Source organism: Desmodus rotundus, chromosome 10 (assembly GCF_022682495.2).
Source record: "Desmodus rotundus isolate HL8 chromosome 10, HLdesRot8A.1, whole genome shotgun sequence".
NCBI lineage: Eukaryota > Metazoa > Chordata > Mammalia > Chiroptera > Phyllostomidae > Desmodus > Desmodus rotundus.
This window is the reverse complement of record NC_071396.1, coordinates 14,378,652-14,403,148: the sequence shown is the minus strand read 5'-3', so window position 1 is coordinate 14,403,148 and position 24,497 is coordinate 14,378,652. Positions and strand designations below refer to the sequence as shown.

Here is a 24,497-nt window from a genome sequence, read left to right as displayed (position 1 = left end):
GCCCTGACTGGTGTGGCTCAGTTGATCTTGCCCGCAAAGCAAAAGGTCACTGGTTCGATTCCCAGTCAGGGCACAGGCCTGGGCTTCGGGCCAGGTCCCCCATCAGGGCACGTACGGGAGTGATGTTTTACTCTGATCAGTGATCAATGTCTCTCTCTCACATCGGTGTTTCCGTCCCTCTCTTTCTCCCTCCCTCCCCCTCTCTCTAAAAATAGATGAATAAAATCTTTTAAAAATAGTATCTATAGTAACATTACTCATTAAACCCCCCACTTGTTGAGTTTTGAGCATTTTCCGGTAAACTATTGGCACTTTCTCTCCACCTTCATGGTAACTCTAGAGCCTATACCTTTGACTCCGTTTGTACGGGAGGTTCTGTCTGCTGCCTGTGACACAGAGAGGACAGACAGCGAGACCATTCTGCCCAATGGGCGCACGCCAACGCAGCCACTCACGTCGGAGCCGACGGGGACTCTCAGTGTTCCTACAAGAGCCCGCCGATGCAGGGGCTGCTGCCTGGAGAGAAGGCTGGAACTAACCCTTTATTCAGAACCTGGCGGAGGAAGCTGAGTCGCCGTGGTTATGTCCTCTTGACCGGAAACTGCTAACACAGTTGGACAACACGACGTTCAGAGGGGAACAAAGGTGGCCACCGAGAGCTAACATGACCCTGGTTAACAGTTGATCCTCAGAGTAACATTTATTTTTAGAAATACCCATTTAAAACATGTGTTGGTATTTGGTGGTACTTTGAAATTTTTTTCTGATGGTGCATACTTAGGCTTTCCAGTTATGCTAATTGTTTACAGGGAGCTCACATCCTCTGGGGTGGGCTGGCGGTGGCTTTGTTGTGAACTTGAACCTTTGCATCTACCACTGTTTATTTTCACAGGAGGTCACAACTTAGTGATTCTGTCTAGTGTTCAAGCAAACTGAACACTAGCGGGTTCACCTAGCTGGAACTTGATTTGAAAGGGACAGAGACCAATGAATAGCTGTCTGAGACTGTATGTAATAATTTCATTGAGCAAGTAAGCCTGCTCCCACTTAGTTAACTGGGATGTCAGGTGATTTCTAAAAAAAAATCCAATTAATACACATTATTAAGCATATTTACACACACTGAACTATTTCAAACCAGTAATGCTGGAATAAAGACAAAATAATACTGTGTATTTACATAACGCCATAACACCTTTTATTAGAAAAATCGCAAGCCTTCGCTAACTTCCTAAATGGCACAACACCCAGCGAGGTGTGTGGGAAGGAAGGTAGAACAATAAACAAGAAGTGGATGAAGCGGGACAGGCAGGCTCGCTCAAACGGGCGGGAAAGACCCCTGCTGGATGGCCCCTTGGCATTCAGAGGAAGGCAACGGAGACGAGGTGCCCATAAATATCACGGCCACGACAGACTTCAGGGTGCTCCTGGCGCTGCTCTTTTGCCGTCTTTCCAGCCTCGACTGGAACCTGCAGTTTACCTGCATTGAATTGGCTGTGGTGATAAACCGAAAACTTTCACGGTTAAACCTGCCGTCGACTATGGCAGTGATTCCTTCCCTTTCCCTAGGCCCGGTCAAGTATGATTTCCTTTATTATTTTCTTAACCAGAATTTGTTTTTTCTTAGAGTGTGACAGTCCATTCTCGGGAGGTGTCAGGCCCGTGCTAGTCAATGCGAAGGGTGAGCCCCGGTGCCCTCTGGGAGGGTCAGGGTCGATGGGGACAGAGTGGAGCCCGGGCCTGCCTCTGCAGCTGCCAGGCCCAGCACGTCCCATGAGGGGCCTGGCCCAGCACAGGAGTCCAGAGGACCGCCTGAGGCTTCGGTGGGGCCTCCAGGGCGGCCCGGAGCCTGGTGCGGCTTCATGCACAGAGAACCAGCAGGGACACAAGGATGTCAACAAACCCACAGGAACGGTGCATTTTGCATTTAGATTTAAGAGTAGCATAGATGAGTACTGACATCTCTGAATGAATTTTGCATTTGATATTCTATTGCATTTTCATAAAGTTTAGTGCTGGGACTTAGTACTCACTCGGTTGTGCTCCACAGTGGGTTTATTGACCTGACTCTTTGAGAGGAAAAAATAAAAAAAGAGGAACTTTCTGTCTATAAGACTTTCTCACAGTAAAGTCTTTATTTTGGCTTAACCTTTCAGATTTTGGGATAATTTAGGTATCACAGATACCCGTGATAGGACAGCTTTCAGACACTATAATTTAAGTGTCTCTGAAATGTAATAAATAGAGCTTTGTCTGGGTTTGAAAATAACGTTTTCTTCCCAAACAGCTGTTCATTTGTATTAACAATTTCCTCTGCCTCCAGAAACACAGCCTTTCTTTTTTATATATAATCTCGTTTCCCTTTTCACCATCCTAGCTGTGTTTGGTCAGCGGTGGTAGTGGTGTTTTTTCTGGCCCTTGGCACCACGGGCAGATGGCAGAGCTGACCTCAGTTCTCCCAGAAGAGGAGAGAGCAGTTCGCCCTACCCTAGTCCTACCCAGGCCCTCACTTCGTATTTTAGCGGGGCTGGCCGATTTCACCGCCTTTTCCATTCGTCTGACACTGCTTGGAAAAGGCATTTCAACCCCAAACGCAGTACGAAACGTCTTCGCCCTGGTGTTCAGTTGGCAAAGCAAAGGGTCCTTGGTTTTCATCTTGGGGGCCCCAATTAGCACCCTAGGTGGCAATTTATGAGGCTGTGATGGAGATGGTGATAATTAATTATGAGCTCTGGCTACGGTGGCTACTAAAATATGTCAGATCCTGGCCCCTCCCCTCAAAGGGGTCATGACCCTTTGGGGCCTAGAAAAGACCTTTGCACAAGGGGAAAAGAAAGCAGTGACCATGTGTGTTTGTGGGGACATGATTATAAACCCTAACAACCTTGTGAGGTGGACGGGCTGGACGAGTGTTGTTAAAGTTATAGTTTGCTCTGATGGCACCGAATTCCCACGGCTGGCAGGCTGGGCACCATACCTGCTCCCACTGAACGTGTCTACAAGAGATCGGGGGAAGGTGGTTAGGAGCGTGCATTCCACATGCAGACGGTTTGCCTTCAAACACCAGCTCTCCCTCTTCTGCGCTGTGTGACTGGGGACAAGCTCTTTAGTGTGGGCCTGAACCTCTTCATCTACAAAATTATGGCAGTTATGTTAGCCGTATGTCACAGCCTTCTTAAGAGGATTACGTGAGTTATCACACAGCAATGTTGAGAAGGGTGCCTGGCACATAGTAAGTGCTCAGCAAACATTAGTCGTGTGAGTTGCTAAAGTTACGGGGAACACTGTGTCAAAGGAAATCGGGACTCGTATTACAATCCGGGCGGAGAACGTTGAACAGGTCCCATTCAGAGAGGATACGCTGGCTCGGGAAAGCACACCCAGCCAAGTCTGATAGGGGAGGGCGATCCTACCCACACCTTTGGCAGATTTGGAATAAAACGGTATTTTTGTTCTCGTGCTACACTCCAGGACCATTCCAGCCTAGGGAATTAATGAAGGACAAAGAATTCAAAACGTCTGCCTCTGGTGTCACTCTCAGTGGGACAGTTAACACGCAGGTGTCCGCTCCTGGTAGACTGAGAGCGGCCTCATAAGGAAACATCCCAAGTACTCCCGCAAAGCCATCAAGATTTATATCTTTTAGGTTTGAAACTGGGGCAGGGGGGACATTGCGCTTACACAATGCGAAATTACAAGTAGACGTCTCCATTCACAATCTGGCTGCCATCGACCACTGCCTGAAAATGTGATCAGAGGTTTATGAATTTGGAAGCATCGGGATGAGAGCAAAGGCTCTGTTTGTTTGTTTGTTTGTTTGAAATCCTGTTCTGCTTTGAGCTGGGTGGAAGTCAACAGTGAAGTTGGGAGTCTGGAAGCTGTGAGAGTAGAGGAGAGACCAGTGGGGGGTCTTGACCCTCAGATAATGGTCAGGTCCAATCAGATAAAGGAGGGGCAGGGAGGGAGAGAGCAGAGGATGGAGAAGAGCCCATCCGAGATGACAGCCCCTTGTCCCGCCTTACCCGACACAAGCGTTCACGGGAGCGGCGCGGGGGCCGTATTTGGAGACAGTTGTCTGGGTGGCACGTGTGTGCACCGTGAATCCAGGCTTCGGCTTCCCCGCTCCCTCTTCCTCACGTCAGCGTCTGATCAGCCACCTCCAAATGTTCTAGCATCCCTAGCGAAGAATTTTGATTTGGAAGCCTTCAACTGATAGTTAATTTATATTGAAAGACTCTTCTCTTGGTAGGACATGGCTGACAATTGCCATGACCTTAACTCCGATTCCGTATATGTAACGACAGTTTGGTTGGTGCGTGTTTACATCTTCGATGTATTCAAGGGCACACGTCCTGTCCGGCCAGCCCATGAAGAATGCTGCCTTAAGTTTTCACAGTGCTGTGGAGCACCCAGCACCCAAGCTCTCCCTGAGTGTGCATGAACACACGCGATATGGGAACCACGCACCCTGTACAATTTGGCAGCTTACCTGGAATTTTGGTGAGGACAAGGATTTGCCATGCTAGGAAACTCCCTTGTCAAATATCTGGTCGCTTTAGGTACGTGCCACCCACGGACATTGTGGTATACACAAAAGGGGACAGATTTTAAACAGAGGAGTCTGGCTTCTAGTCCTGTCTGCACCATTTTCCAGCTCTTCTTAGGATCGTGGGTTTAGAGGACAGACCCGGAACTGCGCCCTAGCTCGGCCACTTGGGCATCTCTTAGTTGTCGGGGGCATCTCTTAGTCCCAGTTTGCTGTCTGTAATGTAAGGGTCGTAGTAATCTCGATAACGCTTCTTCAGAGGGGTGCTGTTGTAATTTTGAAAGTGGCTGGGAAAGCACTTAGTGTACTAGCTGCACACAGAAGGGCTCAGCAAATAATGAAGCAGTAATGACATGCTGCTTGTTGCTTTAGTTGTCTCAGCGAGTCTCCACGTCGCCTCCACGGACGGAAGAGACCCTCCCTGTGCTCCACGGCTGTTGTCGGAGTTGGACGAGCTAAGGCACGTGGAAGCACTTTGTAAACGCTCAGAAACACTCTATCAAGAATAACGACAATGATAACTGTATTTTCATTTACTGAGAATCTACTCAGTGTCAGGCCCTCTACAAACTGTCTCTGATTCTCGCGACAGTCCTATGAAGTGGGTAGTACCCGTTTATATTGGAAATGAAACAGGTCTAGAAGAATGTGCCTGGGATCACGCTTGGGATTTCAACCTGGATTTTTTCTTAACACTTGAACTCATCATTCTACATAACGCATCTCAATGACAGTACCAGAACTGTTCCTAACAGTTAGTTGTTCCTGCTGGCGATGGAATCAAGCTCTCATCGTCTGGTCTGGGCTGTTGTATCGACACTGAGTAGCACAGCATACATCACATGCATTAGGAAGTGCACTCAGTAATACGTACTCTTTCACCAGCCTACATGAGGATCCACCCACGGAACCCCAGGCAGTGAAGGAAGTTCCAAAAAGAAGGGCTCTGTCAGCAGGTCCTAGGTGACGGCAGTGTGATTGGAACACATGTCCCCAGGGTGGTTAGTTTGAAAGGCATACTTTTTGAATGGATGCACACTGCTAACTTTATTAAAGTGGTCAATGCTTTTTTTAGTCACTCCTCATGCTTTTATATTTCAGCTACGTGAATTTCCATTCACATTGTAGATTACAAGGAAACGGAACTGACAATCAGATGCCCCTGCCTGCGCACCAATTGTAGCTGGCTTATGGCTCACCAGCCAACAGCACTGTGCTCAGCGGGCACCTGGACCCTGGCAGATCCATAAAGAAATGTATCTGTCAGGGTACCTGCCCTGCCCGGAGTCCATGGGCTGGAGCAGGAAAGGCCTGGGCTTTGCTTTGGCACTTCCTAGGAATATAGTTTTGTTAAAGTTTCGTGAGGTTTTTCCTATTGTTTTTTATTTCTTCTTCGTTCTTTCTAAGCCTCAGTCTTCTCATCTGTTAAATGGAAGAACACCTTTTAGAGTTTCTGGGCAGGGATATTTAAAGTATTTAAAGTATTCAACACTCAAAAAGACATAGCTTCCCTTTTCACTCGTCTTTGTCTTTAAAAAAAAAAAGTCTTTTGGAACAGTGGAAGATTGGCTTTTTGCTTTTTTGCTGTCTTACATTTCCACGGACCAACACGTGGTTCAGAGAAATATACAAGCAGGTAAGAAACTTAGCGTTTCACCTGTGACCGAGATGGCACCATCCACAGGGCCGTCCCATCTGCAGAGTGCCCTCCCCCCCCCATGTGGATCCTGTGTCCCCATGAGGCAGAGGCTCCCACAGCCGCCCCTCGCCCCTGTGTTTCAGGTTTTGGCCCCTGAAGCCGGCCGGCATCCCGGCCTTCATCACTCACATGTGTTTACCATGTTTAACTTTTAGTTTGGAAGAAACTCATAATTCTCACCTGTCTCTCTTTGATTCCTGGCCTGATAGAATATTTCAGACTATTTTTCTAATCCTCTCTCCACCCCCAACTGCTCTGAGTTACAAATGGCCAGATTTCAGTCATCAGGAGGGTAGAATGTATTATTTTTTTGCAGCCTGTCTTACTGGGGGCCAGACTCCAAGGAGGCAGCCCATGTGCTCACAGGCCAGGAGAGCCAGGATTTCAGCAGTGTCAACAATCTTTGCTCATCATACCAAAAAAGCAGTGTGTCGTGCCGGCTCATTAGCATACAGCCGCACGTGCTTGCTAACAAAGCAGGCTCTGGGTATCTGCTAGTTTCTCAGCCAGTCTGTCTTCCTTGACCAAAACGAAGAGGAAAAACAGCGCAGCCCGGGGTGCTGTCCCCTGTCCCCTGTCCCGGGGGGCAGAAAGCACCACAAGGATCCCCAGGGGGAGAACTTTGAAGTGGTTTCCAAGTAATCATCCTTTGCAGAGAGGAGACCCTCCACCCTTTGTTTTTCTGATCTCGTTTCAAATCGTTGACAAGCAAATAAATCGCCACGTTGTCTGGTTCAGAAAACCGATTGAGCCCTGAATCTTTCGATCATCCGTTTCCCAGTTTTGTTTGGTTAGAGACGAGCTTCAAAAGAAATCCCTGCCTGGACCGAGGTCTACATGGGTGCCCTCCTCTCGGTCTGTCTCTCCAGCCCCCTTTTGTTGGGGGGGTGGGTGGAGGGAAGAAGAAACGTGCAAGCAGATGTGCTGCTAGATCCACAGACTTCTGCCAACCATATGGCGTCTTAAAGAAAGATGGTCGGAGCGTCTGGATTAGCAAAGAGTCGGGATGGGAAGCCATGTGTCGTGTTGGTACAGGCAGTTGTTTGAGCTCGCTCTAAATGGCTTCAGGAGATTGTGTAATGGAACAAATGGTCCTGCGAGCCCAGGAACAGCCTTGCCGCTGCTGGAGAGGCAGTTGGCCCTCGGGCGGTACTGCTTCCCCTCCCCCACCCCTCAGTATTATGTATTCTTCTTTGAATGTTCTTCCGACTCTGGAAATCAACTCAGAAATTTGCAACTCATAATTACGCTCGTGGGCTCTCCCCACGCCTGTGTCCGCCTGCCCCCCCCCACTCTGATCTGGTGATTAACAACGCTCCCTCTGTCCAGCCCCGTGCCCTCCGAGGCTCTCTGCAGGGGTGCAGGCTCTGCACACCAGCTCCTGACAAAGGCCCTTCTCGGGGAGCTCGCCCAGCTCGTGGGGGGAGTGCCCTCCCACCAGAATTTTCAGAAACCTCAGGCGATGGAAAACCTGTTATTTCTTCGTGAGTTGTATGTGGTCCCAGGTGTTGAGCACACGAGAGATGTGACCCTTTGCTATTTTGGACCTCGTGTGTGGCATTTAAGAAAAGTGTATTAATTTCGCAGCGGTGGGTTGTTTGGACTTTTAGGTCACACATGCCCTTTGCTCAGCGATTGCCTGATACAAAGTGTAAATACAAGTGTGAGAACTGAGGCACTGTGTACCAGCGGCTCACAGTCAAGGGCTCTGACCATTCGTGTCTGGAGAGGCTGAGGCAGAAGGAGCCCAGCAAGAGCAGATCTTTCCAGTTTGTTCTCTTAGCCAAATTCTTTGGACATTTCAGCTACATTTTAGGGCAACCAGATCTTACTTTGCTGTCATTTCAAGGCTGTCGCACGTAGAGTGAAGTTATCTTTAGCAGCTAGAAGAGTTAGGTCCGCCTCCTCGGTGGGACAGATGATGGACTCTGGGGCTGCAGGGGTACCTTAAATTGTGCTTGATGGCAGGCGAAAGGAGCAGCGACACTGTCAAAGAACTGGCCCGCTTGTCTGACCAAATCACTCAACCAGCGTGAGTGCAGTGGGGAGCGCGGGCTTAGCGGCACCCCACGGGGCGGAGCACACTGCACAGCCACACCTCCTGCAGGGTTTCCGTGGGCACTGCCCCCACAGGCAGTGAGCCCCCCTGCACAGGCCCCAGAAAATGGGATCCAGTAAGAAGGGCAACGTCCGGGTTACAGATGAGTTAGGTGTGGTCAAGTGTAGGGAAGCTACCTTGTCTATGACCCCTTCCATGCAAGGTACTTTGGGCTAGAAAAATACATTCTAATTTTACTTTTGCTGGGTAACGAGGTGAAGGCTTCCCCCCTAAAGGAGAAATCAATGAACCCTGGAGCAAGTGTGACCAGGAGGTAAGAAGGGCACAGGTTCTAGAAGTCTGAATGCCTCCCACCTGTCGTCACCTGTATGAACTTGTGCCTGAGGCAGGTGACTGTTACTGTCTTAGACAAGGTCACCTGAGAATCGTTTCAAGATGGCTGCCAACTCCTCTCATAAATGACTGTTTTCTGCAGGGACAACGATGTCACCCAGTGATTGCAGATAAAACTGCTGTTTCAGTTTCGTGAATTCTTTGTATTAAAAATTATTTCTGTCTCACACACATAGGTTAAAACGTATTCCTTGTTTCTTTTCTTTTCAGAGCTGGTTTCATTCCGAACATGTTCAGTATTAGGATACCCTCCCTTTGTCTTCTGAATTTGGGATGGGGGGCTGGCAATGGAAAGCACGATTCTGACTGGTATCTATCAAATGGAAGGAATTACCACACTAATCCCTTTTACCTTCCAAGTGTCCGTGGTCCCAAATTCGTCAGCATTAGAATTTCTTGGAACAATGCAATTAACCTGCAACATATTTCCTAACAGTCTTAATTAGACAGTAACTAAAAAATGTAGATTAACTGTTTTATCAACATATTTTCTCTTTCTTTCCCCGCCACGATCCCCCCCACCACCACACACTTTTTGCTTCTAATGTCTGATGTCAGTTTCACCCACATGTACATTACGCACAGGGAACCGAAGAAACAAAGTAGAGAATTGTCTTTCAACTCTGAGCTGCATGCCCAGCACCGCTGCACGCGCTGTCTGTTACACATCCCTCCTCACGAGTTCACGCTGGGAGTTTCTTTTTAAAGGCAAAGTGGTTCTGAAGGAAAGAGTTCAGGTTGGGCAGATTGTGTTAGAAAAATCTCACTGTCTCCGAGGGGAATTAATATACTGATTATTCTGTGCAGGCTCAAACTGGCAGCGTGTGCGAAAAGTTCAAGAGTGTCTGGGAATTGAAATATGGAGACTTCGGGAGAGTGAGCAGAGACAAAGAGTTTGGAATTAGGGTTTAGAAGTGAAACTAATGGCAACTTTGTGAGGAGGGAGAGGGAATTCAAGTGTAAACAGCTGTGTGTAAAGCAGTGACCGCTTAAAAATAGTTTTATGAAATAGGAAGGCCTGTTTTCCAGGGTGCACTTTAGGGGTGATCGGAAAAATCAGTTTAGTTATTGGACGAGAATGGGGGAAAACACAAAGAAGTGACATTCTCAGCACCATTTAATTTTCATTTCTTTGCGTTCTTAAGATCTTTGCCAGTTTCAATTAAGTCACATGAGCTTAGTCAGTAACATAGAATTAAAATGGGTTGTAATATTTCTTCATCCTCTCCATTAGCCAAGATTTTTCCTGTTTAATTAAAATTTGAGTCCTCTATGACCATCAACAAACAATGATTCATATTTTTTGTTTACAAATAAGATATTAAAAAGTAAGAAAAGCCAACACAATCACACAGCACCTTTTCTCATCACAAAGAAACCAAACTTTTTTCTCACCGCCTCTCAGGGGAAAGAAATTGGGACGTGAGCTTGGAGTTAATGAGGCTTCCACCCACCTCCTGCCCTCAACTGCCACCCCAGTTTAATCCCCTCCTTCTGCCAAAGCCCAGAGGCCCCACAAGCCCCCGCGGAGCCCCCGAGCCAGATGCTCCGCACCCAGCCCCCCACCCCCCGTCGCGGTCGCCCCGCCTCTGCCCAAGCCGGCCCCTCCAGGTGCGGGCGCAGCTCCCGAAGCACCTGGCTCTCCCCAGGACAGCGGGGTGCTCGGCTGGCCGAGCCACCGGGAGGTTGGGTTAGGCAGGGGACCGCAGCGGGAGCCGGCCGGCGTGCCCAAGGCGGGGCGCTCTGAGTGGGCGGGGAGTGGGGGGGGAGGGCAAGTGCCGGGGCGCCGGGCACGTCGTGTGCAGCGACTCTCCAACCTGCCCAAGCACAGCTGCCCTGCGTGGGGGAGGGAGACGCGACAGGAGGTGTTTTTTTTTACTTTGCTGGGTGGGCTCTTTGCACAAGCTGGGCGCTGGAAGCGGCTCGACCTGAGCTTGCACTAACTCGGTCAACGGAATATCACTAAACCTCTAGGACGAATCCTTTTATCGGCAGCATCTAGGATGGGGCGGGGGTTGAGGGGGGTGCCCAATTACAAGTAACTGCTGGTTGGCAGCTGTTCTTTTCTAAAGCGGGAAGTTACCTCTAGGATGACTAGTCCGCGGGGTCCACGTGGGGCAAGGGCCGGAGGATGTCACTGTGCTGCCCCACACAGCTTGAAAGGGTGGCGTCCAGCTTAAAAGGGTGAGGGGACGGGATGTGAGCTAAGGCTACCCTGAGCCCTGCTGCACCAGCCCCCTGCACACGCCCCAGCCCCCTGGTATCCCGCAGCCCCCACCCCTCGGGTAGGTTGTTTCTACTGCCTGCAGCCTTGGTTCGCCCATCACAACCACCCAGGGGCTGGCAAATAGAGATTGAATGCTGTGCGGAGGATGTAGCGTTTCCAACGGCTTCAAATCTGGGCAAGGCGATCCCCAGTCTACACAGCAGGTAGACTGCCAGGAGTGGGGGCTGTGGCTGGGAAGGGTGGCCTGTGCCCTGAGGGGCCCCTGCTAGCCCCCTGCTCCCAGAGTGTGTTGCCCGTTGTCACCCAGAGCAGCCCCTGGAAGGCCTCTCCTCTGCCCTCCTTATTCAGGAAGAAAAGACGCCCATTCTGCTCTGTCAGGAACACAGACCACTCTTGCCTGTCAAGCGAAAGGGGCTCTGAGGCTTTCCGAGACCATCCTGGGACCAGACCACATGCCTGAGCTCAATCCCCTCTCCCCTGCCCTCTCGGCGGCTACCCGCCCTGTGCAGAAACATAGGTTTCTGCTTGGGAGCCCCTCAAAGCTGATGGATGAGCGAGAGATGGGGCTAGGCTTTCTTGTTCCAAAGCAATCTTAATATTTGTTTTCATGGTCACCTTCCTCAAGGCCACGGTGGTTTCCTGAGCTACATGGGCATTCTATTTACTTGTGCTACTTTTAAAAAATAAGAGTATGGAGTATGGGAAGCCTTGACCGGTTCTCTTGCCACTTCTTGAAATTCAAAAGTTTGCAATGCAAACATTACACCGTTGATTTCGCAGGTTCCTTCTCCCCCACAATGGCGCGGAACTGGGCAGGATCCGGCCCTCGGGCTGCTGGAGCCCACAGGAAACCAAATGGGCCCTCCAGCCGGCCTAATCACTCTGGTCTGCCACGGACCTTCTAGCTGGAAGAGTTATGCCATCCTATTATCCCAACACTCGTCGCTGGGTGGAGGACCCCCTTTTACTAAATGATTTATTACTCTTCGCAGAATTCCTTTGGCTGCAGATTTTATTTCTGAGTCACTCTGTTCAGCTCAATTGGTCGCCTTCAGTTACCGTGGCAACCAGCAGATGGGGTTCTTTGACAAGGGGTCAGCAGGGAGGCTGCCTGGGTACAGAGGGAAGAGGAGCTCAATAAAAAGCTCGCGGCAGTGACAGCTCTGTCGTGGATGGCCAGGAGCAGTTATCAAATTACTTGCATTAAAGCCTAATTAAGATGTGTGCCAATCAGTGCACAGTCGTGATTGGATCCGGTCACTGATGCTGCCGTGGGCTCCCTCGTACCCGATCACGCCTCTGCGACCATTTGGGGCCTCGAGGAGGGTCACGCAACGAAGGAAGAGAGGGGGTCTCACTGCAGTGTGGTACCTGATACCCTGCAGGACCACTCCCCGGGGTTTTAGCCTGTGAGAGCACCAGGAAGCCCTCAGGAGAACGGAACACGGCGGCAGCTGCGAAAACCCCAGAGGGCCACTGGGCCAGACCCCCAGGTCTTCTGGTACTTCCATGTCTTCTTTGAAGGCAGTGGCTGCTTCCATTGCAAACAGCACTCGTCAAAATAAAATGGGCCTTTTCATTGTTCCAGATTGAAGAGGACTAGATACATGTGACAACAAAGTGCAAAAGATCTTTTCTGACAGGAAGAAAAGGGACATTGTTGGCTCGACTGACAAAACTGGAATTCGATAGGTTAACATACTATGGCTATGTGACAGTACCTTTATCGTTGGGAAGTAAACACAGATGCCTAGAAGAAAAGGACAGTGGTGTATGCAACTTTCCGACATATGATTCAGAAACGAAATATGTATATACATGCATCTATAAATATATGGAGGGAGAGAATGAGTCCTAAATCAGATGAATGATAACAGGTGAATTCGGATAAAGAGTACGTGGGTATTCTTTGGACGATTCTTGCAGCTTTTTATTAGTATGAACTTATTTCCAAGTGAACAGTGTTTAACAAGAGGTGCTTAAGTTTAGGTTTAGGTAGGTGTGCTCTGGGAGGCAGTGTGGCTTTTTCCGGTAGTGCTTCTAAATGGCCTTGAGCCAGATGCGGCCTGGATTCTACTCTGCAGAGGTGGTGATTTCCAGCAGTTGTCACGCCTGAGCCCCGTTTCTCTTTGCACAGTGGGGCTGTGCTCCCCATGACTCTGCTGTTGCCTTGGAAGAGTCGGTTAAAGGTCACAGAGGCTCAAGGCCGTTGGGCTCCAGGGGCTTCAGTCTCAGATTCTCAATATGTCCTCTCCTGTCCCTGCTCTTTTGTGGTGCCAGGGTCCTTTATGCACGCCCAGCCCTCCTGGGGTGTTAGGTCGCACTGGCCCTTTAAGAGTTCAAGGTGGCAATGCAGCAGACTTCCCAAGTGAGCTAAGGCGGGGCTCAGCCTCCTGTCCCTGGAAGCTCTGTTTGAAGCAGTTGGTCTAGAAGAGAGCCTGTGGGATCTGAAGCTGTCACAGGCCTCAGGGCCCTGCCGTGTGGCCCGGCGCCTGGTCCCGGAGGGCGCTGCGGCCCTGCAAAGCCACATTGGTCTTCTGGTGCTCCCACCCTCCTGCGCGGGCATCCTTCATGCCAACGCCCATCTGAGCACTGGGTCAGGGTGGTTTCCTGCCCCAGGAGCCCTCAAACTGGCCAGGGGCAACATGAGAACAGACGTGGAGAGTGTTTAGAAATTGTTACAGCAGTTGGGGCCCGCCGCACTTTTATTGGACTTCCCAAAACTCAGTCGGCAAAGGAGCAGGAGCTTAGAAAGAACAAACACAGAACCAAAACTGCTACTCTTCACTGAGCCAGGTGGCAAAGCTCTTGCCTGGGGATTCCCTCCTTTTCGCCACACCCCCAGGCCTCAGACGATGGTTCTGTATCAGCCATTTGCTAGGAAGTTGGCCCATGTTGCCGTTCTCAAGGCCCCTGCCTAACATCCTCATCTTTTTCAGATGGAATAGAAGTCTTTCCTTTTTAAAAAAAAAGGATTTTGAAATGCTGTGGAAAACACTGCATTTGGACTCAAGAGGCGAGAGTTCCAGCCCTGGATGTACTTCAGAAAAGGCTGTGTGACCTTGGGCAAGTCACCTGTACTCTCTGGGCCTCAGGTTCAGCTTGGTGGGCTGGACCGAATGACCTCCAAGGTAGCTAAAGCCCCGACAGGACCTGATCGTTTTGGAGAGCAGAGCAGGGGTCTTTCCCCCCAGTGCCTGCCCCTCCTTAGCCCCTGCTCATCCTCCACAGACAGCCAAGGCTGATGGGAAATTTGAGAGAATGGAAAATTAAAGGGGCAGTACAGGAACGTAAATTCTCCCCCGGACAGCGTGATCCTTAGGGTGAAGGACGCTATTGAAATCGTTATTGAATAGGGTGGATTTGGGCAAAGGAAAAATCGGCACACCAGTCATTGAACTGCCTTCATTTTCTAAGTGACGTTAACGGCTGGAATGTGGTCCAGTTTTCCTAAGCATGTGGCTTCTTTATGCTGATTCTGTGAAATGGAATTATGTCAAACACAGCAACCATTCTTGAATATTGGAATAAAGTATGCAACTTTAAATTAATATGGCTTATGCACCAAAATTAATTACCTACAGCAGTAATTAGAGTGACTGGGTTTTTGAACTTCAACTTGGGCAATGTAGATGTGTTGTGATGATGTCAGCATCTGCAGACGGGAGCCTAGTACATTTCTGTGAAGTCACAGTATTGTAGATGTTTGTGGCGGAAAGAGAACTTAGTCATCTTCTAGCCCAGAGGCTGGCAAACTTGTTCTCTAAAGGGTCAAATAATAAATATGTTAGTCTCTATGGTCATATGGTCTCTGTCACAGCCATATGGTCATATGGTCTCTGTCACAGCCACTCAACTCTGCCGTTCAAGTGCAAAAGCCCTCGTAGACGACACTGAATGAGCAAGCGTAGCTGCATTTCAATGAAAGTTTATTTAGGGACAAGGAAAGTTGGATTTCATAGAATATTCATGTCACAAAATATTTTTCTTCTTTTCCTTTTTTTCAATCCCTTAAAAAAATGTAAAAACCATTCTTAACTGGCAGATGGCACAGAAACAGGCAGTGGGCCGGGCGGGGTCTGGCCTGGGGCGTGAGGTTGGCTAAGCCCGTTTCCAGCGCCTGCTCTCATTTCACCTGCGAGGAAACTGAGGCTCAGCACGATCGTCCGACTCGCTGACCTTCTTGTGACCGACACCAGAAATTCAGAGGAGACTAGGGGAGTCTCCATTCAGGCAGTTGGCTGTTTTGACGATCAAAATCAGAGCTACACAAAACAATTATTCTCCGGAAGACCTCATTTTTTGTGCGTAATTAATACCGTGAATGATGGCATACCAGTGGGCCATCGCCTTTGAGAATTCGTCAGAATCACCCAGGGTGCTCACTGAAAGGCCTGCCCAAGGAGTTCCAGCTTCGGGAGTCTGGAGGTCTTCTTCGCTCAGTCGCAGACACGGAGAACCTGAGGTTGAGGAGATCAAGCCTCTTGCCCAAGTAAAACCGTAGTTTCTGGTGGGGTTGTGAAGCCCAGGTCCAAGTCCAGCGCTCATTCATCTCTTCCAGGAGTCTTTTAATTAAGAGGCAAATTTCAATAGCATACTTAAACTTAATGTATATGTTCCGTTCTTTCAGGAATGAAGTTATTACACAGTAAAGCATATTTGTACTATGGACGACATTACAGGTCTCTGGTGAGTGGTTCGTTCATTCTGGCCTGTTTACCCAGCATGGTCTAAATGTCAGGCATCTGGCTAAGTGCTAGAGGTGGAAAGCTGACCAAGGTCCCATTTCTGTCCTTAAGAAATTCATAGTTCAGCCCTGGCTGGTGTGGCTCAGTGGATTGAGCACCGGCCTGCAAACCAAAGGGTTGTGGGTTCGATTCCCAGTCAGGGCACGTGCCTGGGTTGCGGGCCAGGTCAGGCCCCCCAGTAGGGGGCACACAAGAGGCAACTACACATTGAGGTTTCTCTCCCTCTCTTTCTCCTTCCCCTCTCTCTCAAAATAAATAAATAAAATACTCTTTTAAAAGAAATTCATAGTTCAGTGGGAGAGGCAGACAGCAATGCCTGCAGTAAGTATGGATGGGGGCACGGGTGGATGGGGGGATAGAATGGGCTGCGGAGAGGTTCAGCAGGGGTAGGGACTGATCTACAGAACGGGGAAGCTCGGTGATGTGGACAGAAAGCGAGGAGGCTAGGAGGACTGGAAGACGGGTGACTAGGATGGTGCCCCCCATCGGAGAGGGACACAGAGAGAGGAACGTGCCATTGTGGCTTGGCAGTCTCTACCCCTTCTGGTTGCCTGGGCTTGGGAAAACGGCTAACTGCTCTGGGCCGGGCTTTTCTCAAGCAGGAAATGATGCGGATGATAATAATGCAGCTAATACCTGCTGTTCAGTATTGTTAGGTGGATTAAATTAGTTAATGAATGTAAAATGCTTATGATGCTCCCTGCCCTGTGGTAAATGCTCAGTAAATGTCAGGGCATGCTATGGGGAATAGTAAAGAACTGAGTGCGTATTTTACAGTCAAAATATTTGCACCTTTCAAATCCATATGTTGGTTGGGAAATGTTCTTCATTTGCACGGGGAGGCCTCCTCTCCCAGGGAAAGTGTGGCCTCAGCACTTTGAGAACAGATCTAAGAAGGGGAAAAAAGTCCCTTTACTGTGGTTGGAATGACCACAGGAGGGGGCTCCGGTCTGAACACATTTCAGGACAAGAGACATTTTACCACCGCCTAAAACAAGGAAAAAATCCAAACAATCAAAACGTCCACAGTAGTCTGCAGGGAGCCCCCAGGTGAACTGCTGAGTGAAACTAAAACTTCTCATCAGCTGTGGCCTGCGTGGCTCAGTAGTTTGGAGTGCAGTCCTGCAACCGGGAGGTTGAGGGTTGGATCTCCGTCAGGGCACAAGCCTGGGCTGAGGGTTCGATCCCTGCTCCGGGCGTGTTGTGCGACCCCCAGCTGGGCACGTACTGGAGGCAACAAATCGATGCTGCTCTTTGGCATCGATGTTTCTCTCTCTCTCCCTTCCTCTCTCAAAGCAGTGAAAAAAGTGTCCTCAGATGAGTATAAGAAATTTTTTGAAAAATCCTAAAATGTCTAATCAAAAACATACATGCCTGAGGACCCTGGGCACCTCTGGGGGAAGCAGGGCTCTGGCCTGGAGACAAATACATAGGGCGTGTCCCCGTGGTACTGGCACCAGGTTCAGAAGTGTTCATTTGGTGATCGTGCCTCATCGCTTACTTATACACTGCATATATTTCGTATGTATCACATACAACATAGAAAATTTAAATATATGTACTCACTTGCTTTCACAGTATTCGTAGCAAATGAGTGTCTGAAGCGCAGGACCGGAGCTGGCCGCTTGCATTGCTTCTGTTTTGCATAAGATCTTTTCCCCAGCCCACTCGGCTCTAAAAAGTGGTTTTTGTCTTTCACCACTTGCTCCATCTTATCCTAAAGTCTTGCATATTTTTATAAGTGTTGGTTCTGCTCATGCCTGGGGGGTGTGGTGGAGAAGTCGCTGTTGGACCAATAGAGCCGTGCCTGGGCCCGGCCCACCTACCAGTGCTTTTCTCGGTGCAGCGGCTTGTCCCCGGGGAAGCCGCTGCCCCTGCCCGCCTGTAACTCCCAGGGAGCCTTTGGTGACTGCTCTGCGCCAGAATGGGTGCTCTGCTCCCCCCTGAGTCCCCAGTTCTGCCCAGCCATGCACCACGGGACCTGTGATCAGATGCGGATGCCAGTCTGAGATGCAGAGTGGCCGGGACATGTCCTTCCTCGTGAACTAGCTGACCCTGCTGAGCATCGTGTGGCCAGGGAGCACCAGGTGCTTCATTGGAAGGGATGGCCTCTGGCCCGATGGGCCTGGCCACGGCTCCTCTGGGCACCGTGACAGCACTGAGCATGTACACACGGGCCTTGGGAAAGAAGGTCCCAAATAGGGATTGCGCTCTGTGTCTGATGATTCCGTCCCCCTTTCTTGCTGTGCACAGCCTGTGTGTGGCGTGCAGCCTGTCGGGGCCCCTTGCATGAGAGGCTGATGTCTAAACAGACTCTGCAGCAGGTCTGGGAGTGGCAGCGCACTCTGTCCTTTAATTATCTGGTGGCTTGTAGAGGAAATGGCACAGCACAAGGGACACACACAGATCAAGAAATCACAGCCTCCCAGAAGGACACGTGCTCAGACCTGAGGGCTGGAAACCAGTTTGCAGCCCTGTGAGGACTAAGGGGAGCCTGTTGCAGACAGAGGGAGCAGCCAGTGCGGGGTTCATAGGTGGGAGGAGCAGTGGGCATTTGAGGGGCTGGAGAGCAGGGGTTGCAGCCACTGGTCTGGGCCTTGCTGGGGCCAAGAAGGGGGTGTCCCTGCCCCTGGCCAGTGCCCTCATCCTTCACAGCAGCTCGTTCCTCAGCAAGCGGTTGTGCCCTCTACCTCGGGCAGAACACAGAGGCTCTGAGCAGGAGCTTCCCCCGGCTTCCGGTTCTTGGCCCAGCCTTCCTCTTGCCTCAGGGAGGGTCTCTGTCAGGGCACCTTCCTGTCTTGGGAAGCCCATACCTTTGGCCTTGAGGATTTCTCTTGTCTCCCCCAGAGCCCCTGCTCTCGACTCAAGTCTCTTCCATCCTCTGCACCTGCTCTTGCTACCCTGCCCTCAGCCAAGCCCCTCTCCAGAATAGGGTCCCCTCTTCTGTCCCCTCTTATCAGGTTCTGCCACACCTCCTCCTGAAAGGGCTGGCCAGGCACGTCCCCATCATGCGCCACCACCAGGGAGCATTTCTCACAAATTGCTCGCTCCTCCTCTTTGAAGACCTCTTCTTCCCTAAGCTCCAGGTTCTTCTCTCCTGGCTTTCCTCCTACTTCTTGGTCATCCGTCTCAGTGTCTTGCTGGCTCCCTGTCCCCTGCCAGCCGTTGGATGTGGCTCTCCCCCAAGGCCCCATCCTGGCCTTATTCCCTCTCACGGTACCAGAGGCTCTTAGCCAATGAGTTGAGGGGCAGGGGCTTCCGCTGGATTATCTGTATTTTCAATGAACTTGGAAATCTCTGGAGGCTTTCCTGGGTGAATCTTGCCCAGTGTTCACGGCCTCACCTCTCAGCAGGTTTGGCCTGCGCAGCTGGATCCTGACCCCTCCTAGGCTCCAAGCCACAAAGCTGCTGGGTGGGTGGGTGGCTCTCTCCCAGGCACCTCACCCCGACCCCAGAACTGCTGCCCAGGCCCATCCCTCCTCCATCCTCTCTTTCTTGGTAAGTGGCACCACCATCGCCTGAAGGACAATGTCCATGTTTGTTAGTCTGGCGGCAGAGCTTTACTGGATCCAGCATGGCCCTCTCCGGGCAGCCGCTGGCTGGACCACCCTGCACAGCTTCCAGGCATCATCGCCTTTGCTGCCTCCCTGTGGGTGCCCCGCCCCCGTTCCCTGCCAGACCAGCAGCACCCATTCATCTTTTCACACCCCAGCTTGCCAGCCCAGTGACCTTGGACTAAGTGGTTCATCCTGTCTACGCCTCCGGTCCTCATCCCGAGAGTGGGCTAATTGTACTTCCTGCCTCATGGGCTTGTCATAAGTACTGAAAGGTTCGGAAACGGTGACCACTTAGCACAGCCCCCGGCATATAGTAAGCACTCGATAGATGACGATGATGTGGTGATGACGACGACCCTGGGCCTCGCCCCTGCCCTGTAAACACTGGCTTTTATACATTCATGCTGCCCTGTGTCAGCGCCGTGACCTTTGTTCCCAGCTGGTCTCTCCTTAACTGCCCGGGACCCACCCCCCCCCCCCAGGGCAGGGGCCATTTGTGATTCCCGACGTATTCCCAGGACCCGTCACGGTACTTGCCCCGTGAGAGGTGCTCACCGAGGGTGGCCTGGTTTGCCGAATTAACTCAGTGAATTATCCAGCCATCAATAATGGTTAAGATACCTAGGCACTGCCTAGATTTGCCTCCACTTCTTGTTGTGTGCCTTTGTGCAAGTTAGTGGGAGCTCTCAGCTCCAGTTCTCTCATCTGTAAACTAGCACCTACCTGATAGGATCGTGGTGAACTCTTCACTGGATGAGCAGCGTGGAGGGATAAGCCCAGGATCCAGTGAGTGTTAGCTGGCGTCAGCGGCCCCCGCGGCCGTGGCTGGCTGCGCACGTGAACTTAGGACAACAAAAATGAGAGCGGTAACCACCATGGAAAACCAGAGACAGCTTCTGTGTCAGCAGGACACGCCAAGAAGTCTCTTCTCACGGATGGTTAACGCAACAGCCACGAACAGCTTGTAGCCTGGGTGGTGCAGTGTTTGGGCCAGGCTGTTCCAAAAAAACCTTTTTAATTAAAAAAAAAATCTGTTTTATAAATATTCAAAATAGGCCTTGAGAGAGCTGCCATCGAAATATATTTTCCTTAGCAAAGTCCCCTTCACCTAAAATCTGTTTGTTTGGTTTTTTTTAAACAAACGTGGGTTTGGGTTTGTTGTTATTTTTACCTTTTCTAAGCTTTTGATTGACATCACTGCTGCCCATGGATTGACAGGACAGAGGGGAGCCTCAAAAGAGAGGGGGCCTAGTATTTAAAGAGAGAAAAACACTCTTGAGAGGGTGCTCACCGAGGGTGGCCTGGTTTGCCGAGTTAACTCAGTGAATTAACCAGCCATTAATAACGGTTAGGTACCTGGGCGCTGCGGAGTGTTCACGCTGGCTCAGGTGACTCACAATGAATCCATCCTTAGCTCTTCAGCTGTGAAGCCAGTGAAGGCCTCCCAGAGGGAAGGCAAGACCCTCCCAGTGGCTTGCGCCTCACTTCAGTGTTGCTTCTTCAGGAAACCCCAGGACAGCTGGCTCCCTGCTGGGGTGCTGGGCTGGCGCCCAGAGGCTGGATTCAGCAAATCTGGGCGGGGCCTGGGTGCCCCTGGGTAATTGCTGCGGGGATCCAAGGGCTGAAGTTTGCAAAGCACCACCAGCTGAGGTTCTGAGGCCTCCACAGGGTCTAGACCAGAATGGGCCCCACGTGGAGTGGTGAGCCTTGGTGACCCGCGCACAGCCGGCTTTCTGTGCCGAGTGACTGGGCTCTGGCTGAGCCTCAGCTCCGGATCGGGCGGCCAGCTCCTCTCAGGAGCCCCAAACACATACTGAACCCATCCGTCTTCTGAGATGATGGACCCCTGCCCATCATCTGAGCCCAGGGCAGAGGCCACGTGGAGTTGGCCATCCTCAGTGCCTTCTGGCCTCATTTAAGCCTTCACGGTGTCATGTAGTTGTGGCATGTTTCTGTTCTGTTTGTTTCCGCCAAGCACGAAGCCAGTGGGCCACCACCTCAGTAGTTGTAAGCCTTTGGCTCTCCCCACACCCACAACCTGATTGGAGGGGGAAAGGCACCTACTGTGTGCTTCTCGAGGAAATGAGCTGTTCTCTACATCTTCAGTGGGCCCCACTTCAAGGCTGCGCTGCACCAGTGAGTGGTGGCCAACGGCATTTGCCAATGAGTCAGTCTGGGCAGAACGCCCCTGCCGTCCCCCCATCCCCAGTCCCTCCAGCCCTCCCCTGCCCCATCCTCAGCCCACTGGCCCAGCCTCTCTGGCTCCCAGGATGTCCTGGCCCCTCCCAGCTGCTCCCTGCTCAGGAGGTAGTGCAGAGAAACTTCAGTTTGGTTTGATGCCAGTTGGTTTGGTTTTGAAACTGTGCTCTCAGGAAAAATTGCCCCCACTGGACCACGTGCTGGGGCACAGGGCTGACTGGGCTTCCCCAGAGGAAACCTTTTTCTTCCTCCAAGAGCAGCGGAGGGTAACAGGGGAAAGGGGACATCCCTATCATTGGTACAGTTTAGAGGGTGCCCTTGGGTGGAGGGCCCTTGCAGTGTGGCTCTGCCCCCAGCCTGTTCTTGGCAGGCTGGGCAGGGCCCGTCTGCAGCCCAGGCTCGGGTGAGGGGGCACCTGAACCTAGCCCTGAACAGCCACAGACACAAGAAGGAAGAAGTGAGTCCTTCCCTCGGTCCTTACTCTCCTCCAGAACCAGGGGAGAGGAGGCCAGTGGGCGGGGCATGGGCTTATGGGAATGGTCGGCCTAGGCTGGGAGCTAGGGGTGGGAGGGCCCTGTGAGCATGCTCCCTGCTGGCCGGACACCTGCTGAGTGCCCACTCCTCAGGAGACTGTGGGGAGGAGGGTCTGGCTGAAGTGTTGGCAGGTTTTTAGGGTTCCCAGAGACCTGTCTCCAGAGACTACGTCATTTTTAGTGAATAGCCTGCCCACCCCTAAGGCTCCATCTCTGTCCTGCTGCTAGATAGGGCAAGGGTCTCCAGGCCTTGGCCATGCTCACCAAATGCTCTTCTTGCTAAATGGTAAAGTGTAGCAGTCCAGCTGTAAACAGGGGGACACTTGACAGGAACCCAACTCAGGAAGTGTAGCCAATGGAAAGCCAGCCTCCTGGGAGGCGGAGCTTCGGATGTGAGTCCGTCTCCTAGATGCGAGTGAATAAAACTTCCTGTGACAACCACACCCCACTTTTGTTTTTTTGGTTTTTTTAAATTAATGTATTTATTTTTATTCAGTTACAATTGTCTGCATTTTCTCCCCTTCCCTCCACCCCACCCCAGCCAGTCCCACCTCCCTCCCCCACCTCTACCCTCCCCCTTGATTTTGTCCTTGTGTCCTTTATAGTAGCTCCTATAGATCCCTCTCCCCACTTTTGAAGAGAGCATCTCAGGTGGCAAGCCCCTGGGTTCCGGTAACACTGGTGAATGTTTAGTTGCGCCGGGATCCCTCCAGAAATGCCTGCCAGGGAGCTCCAACCCGGGGCGTCCTGCCGCCAGTATCTGCAGAACAGGCTTGGGGTCCGTGAGCCGGTGTTGGACATGGGGCCTGGAGTTTGAAATGCACCCTGAGCCTTAAAAATCCCTTTTTTTCCCCCGTGTGTGTAAAATACAAGTTTATTTCACTGTTGATGCTCTTGGTGGGTGAGGGCTGCCAGGAAGGGCACATGAACAGCGAACTTCTTTCCAGAACAGTCAGTTCTGGCTACTTGTTCAACTCTAAATTTAATCCGAAACCTACATTTCCACGGCTGGTGTGCTACTCGCTGCATAGGAAGCGTCTGTGGGCAAATGAGCATAATAGCTGGAGTGAATTAGCAAGTCTGGAGAGGAGTGCCCATCAGCAGAATGACAAATTTAGGGTCTTTAAAGACATCTGGTCAGCGACTGCGCAGCGTGTGATCGACTGAGTGACTGATGGTGGAAAGCCAGTGTTTCCGCCCTCCCCGCCCCTGCCCCAGCCTGGGCTGGTGTCGGGTCCAGGCAGTCCCAGATGAACAACGGAGGCCTTTGACCTCAGTGCCTTTAAGGTTTCCATTTTTCTAGTTTCCCAACTAGATCTGTGTGTTTGCTAAGTATGAAGTCTGCCAGTTTCTTTTCACACTTGGTACAACTCCCCTCATGTTGCCAAATGCAGCCCACTGCTGGCTGAGGCCTCCCTCCTCAAGGTCACCCTAGACTACAGCTCAAGTTCACTGCCAGGCACTCCCTCAGATGCACAAGCAATGGGACACATCAACAGGGCTGAAGTCGGCCGTCGCCCCAGTTCTCAGGACCCCTGTCTGATTCTGCAGTGGCTTTTTCTCCAGGCTCCGGCAGCTGGACAAGCACAGCCAGGCAACAGCCCAGCAGCTGGTGCAGCTACTCCAGAGGCAGAACCAGCTCCTGCTGGAGAGGCAGACCCTGTCAGAGGAGGTGGAGCGACTGAGATCCCAGGTACAGTGCAGACCCAGGGCCAGGTGGGGGTGTCGGGATGGGCTGACTTGCCAGAGGACATGCTGAGATCTGCAGGCTGACAGCTGCATTTTAGCGGGCAGCTGATAAGCCAGGAGGGTGATCCTGAAGACTGGGTAAGGCACAGTGTGGACCCAGGGAAATGTGGGGTACGGCATGGGCCTGTCCTCCTGAGGGAGTTGAAGTGTTTGCCGGAGCACAGGCCCGAGAATGAAGAAGCCACACCGCGTGCTGGGCGTCAGCACCTCCGCCTGCAGGAGGCTGGGACAGGAGGGCTGTGGTGCTGGGGAGGCGTCTGAGAGTCAGCCCTGAAGGGCCCCTGCGGGAGGCCTGCAGCCTGCACTGGTTGAGGAAAGGGGTCTTGGATTAGGGAAGTCACTGGGAATGAATGGAATGCACGAATCTTGTCCTAAGTGACCTGACTGATAATTGAGCTAAGATTTTTTTGGAGGGTGGGGAGGATTATAAAAGCCCGTTTAAAAAGACATTTTAAAACCAAACAACAAAAAAAGTTTACCGAAAAATAAAAGATGCAGAAGAAGAATAACTCGCTGCCCTAGCCCATGCATCTCAGTTGGTTGGAGCGTCGTCCTGTAGATCGAGAGGTCGCAGGTTCGTTTTCGGTCAGGGCACGTACCCCAGATGGGGTTCGATCCCTGGTCGGGGTACATACGAGAAGGCAACCGATCGATGTTTCTCTCTCATATTGATATTTCTTTCTCTTTCTATCTCTCTCCTTTCCTCTCTCTCTAAAAGCAATGAAAAAAAAAACAATGTCCTTGGGTGAGGATTAAAAAACGAACAAACAAAAAGAGTGAGGTTTTG

General features: G+C 51.2%; 1 protein-coding gene across 1 annotated transcript in view; it reads left to right on the top strand.

Moving 5' to 3' along the window:
• The window catches only part of SDCCAG8 (SHH signaling and ciliogenesis regulator SDCCAG8), a 181,024-nt gene that overhangs the window by 147,429 nt on the left and 9,098 nt on the right, over window positions 1–24,497 (top strand). Inside the window, exon 17 of the mRNA XM_024576157.4 lies at window positions 23,528–23,654. Within this exon, the coding sequence (XP_024431925.2) occupies window positions 23,528–23,654 (127 nt within the window). The remainder of the gene's footprint in view (window positions 1–23,527; window positions 23,655–24,497) is intronic.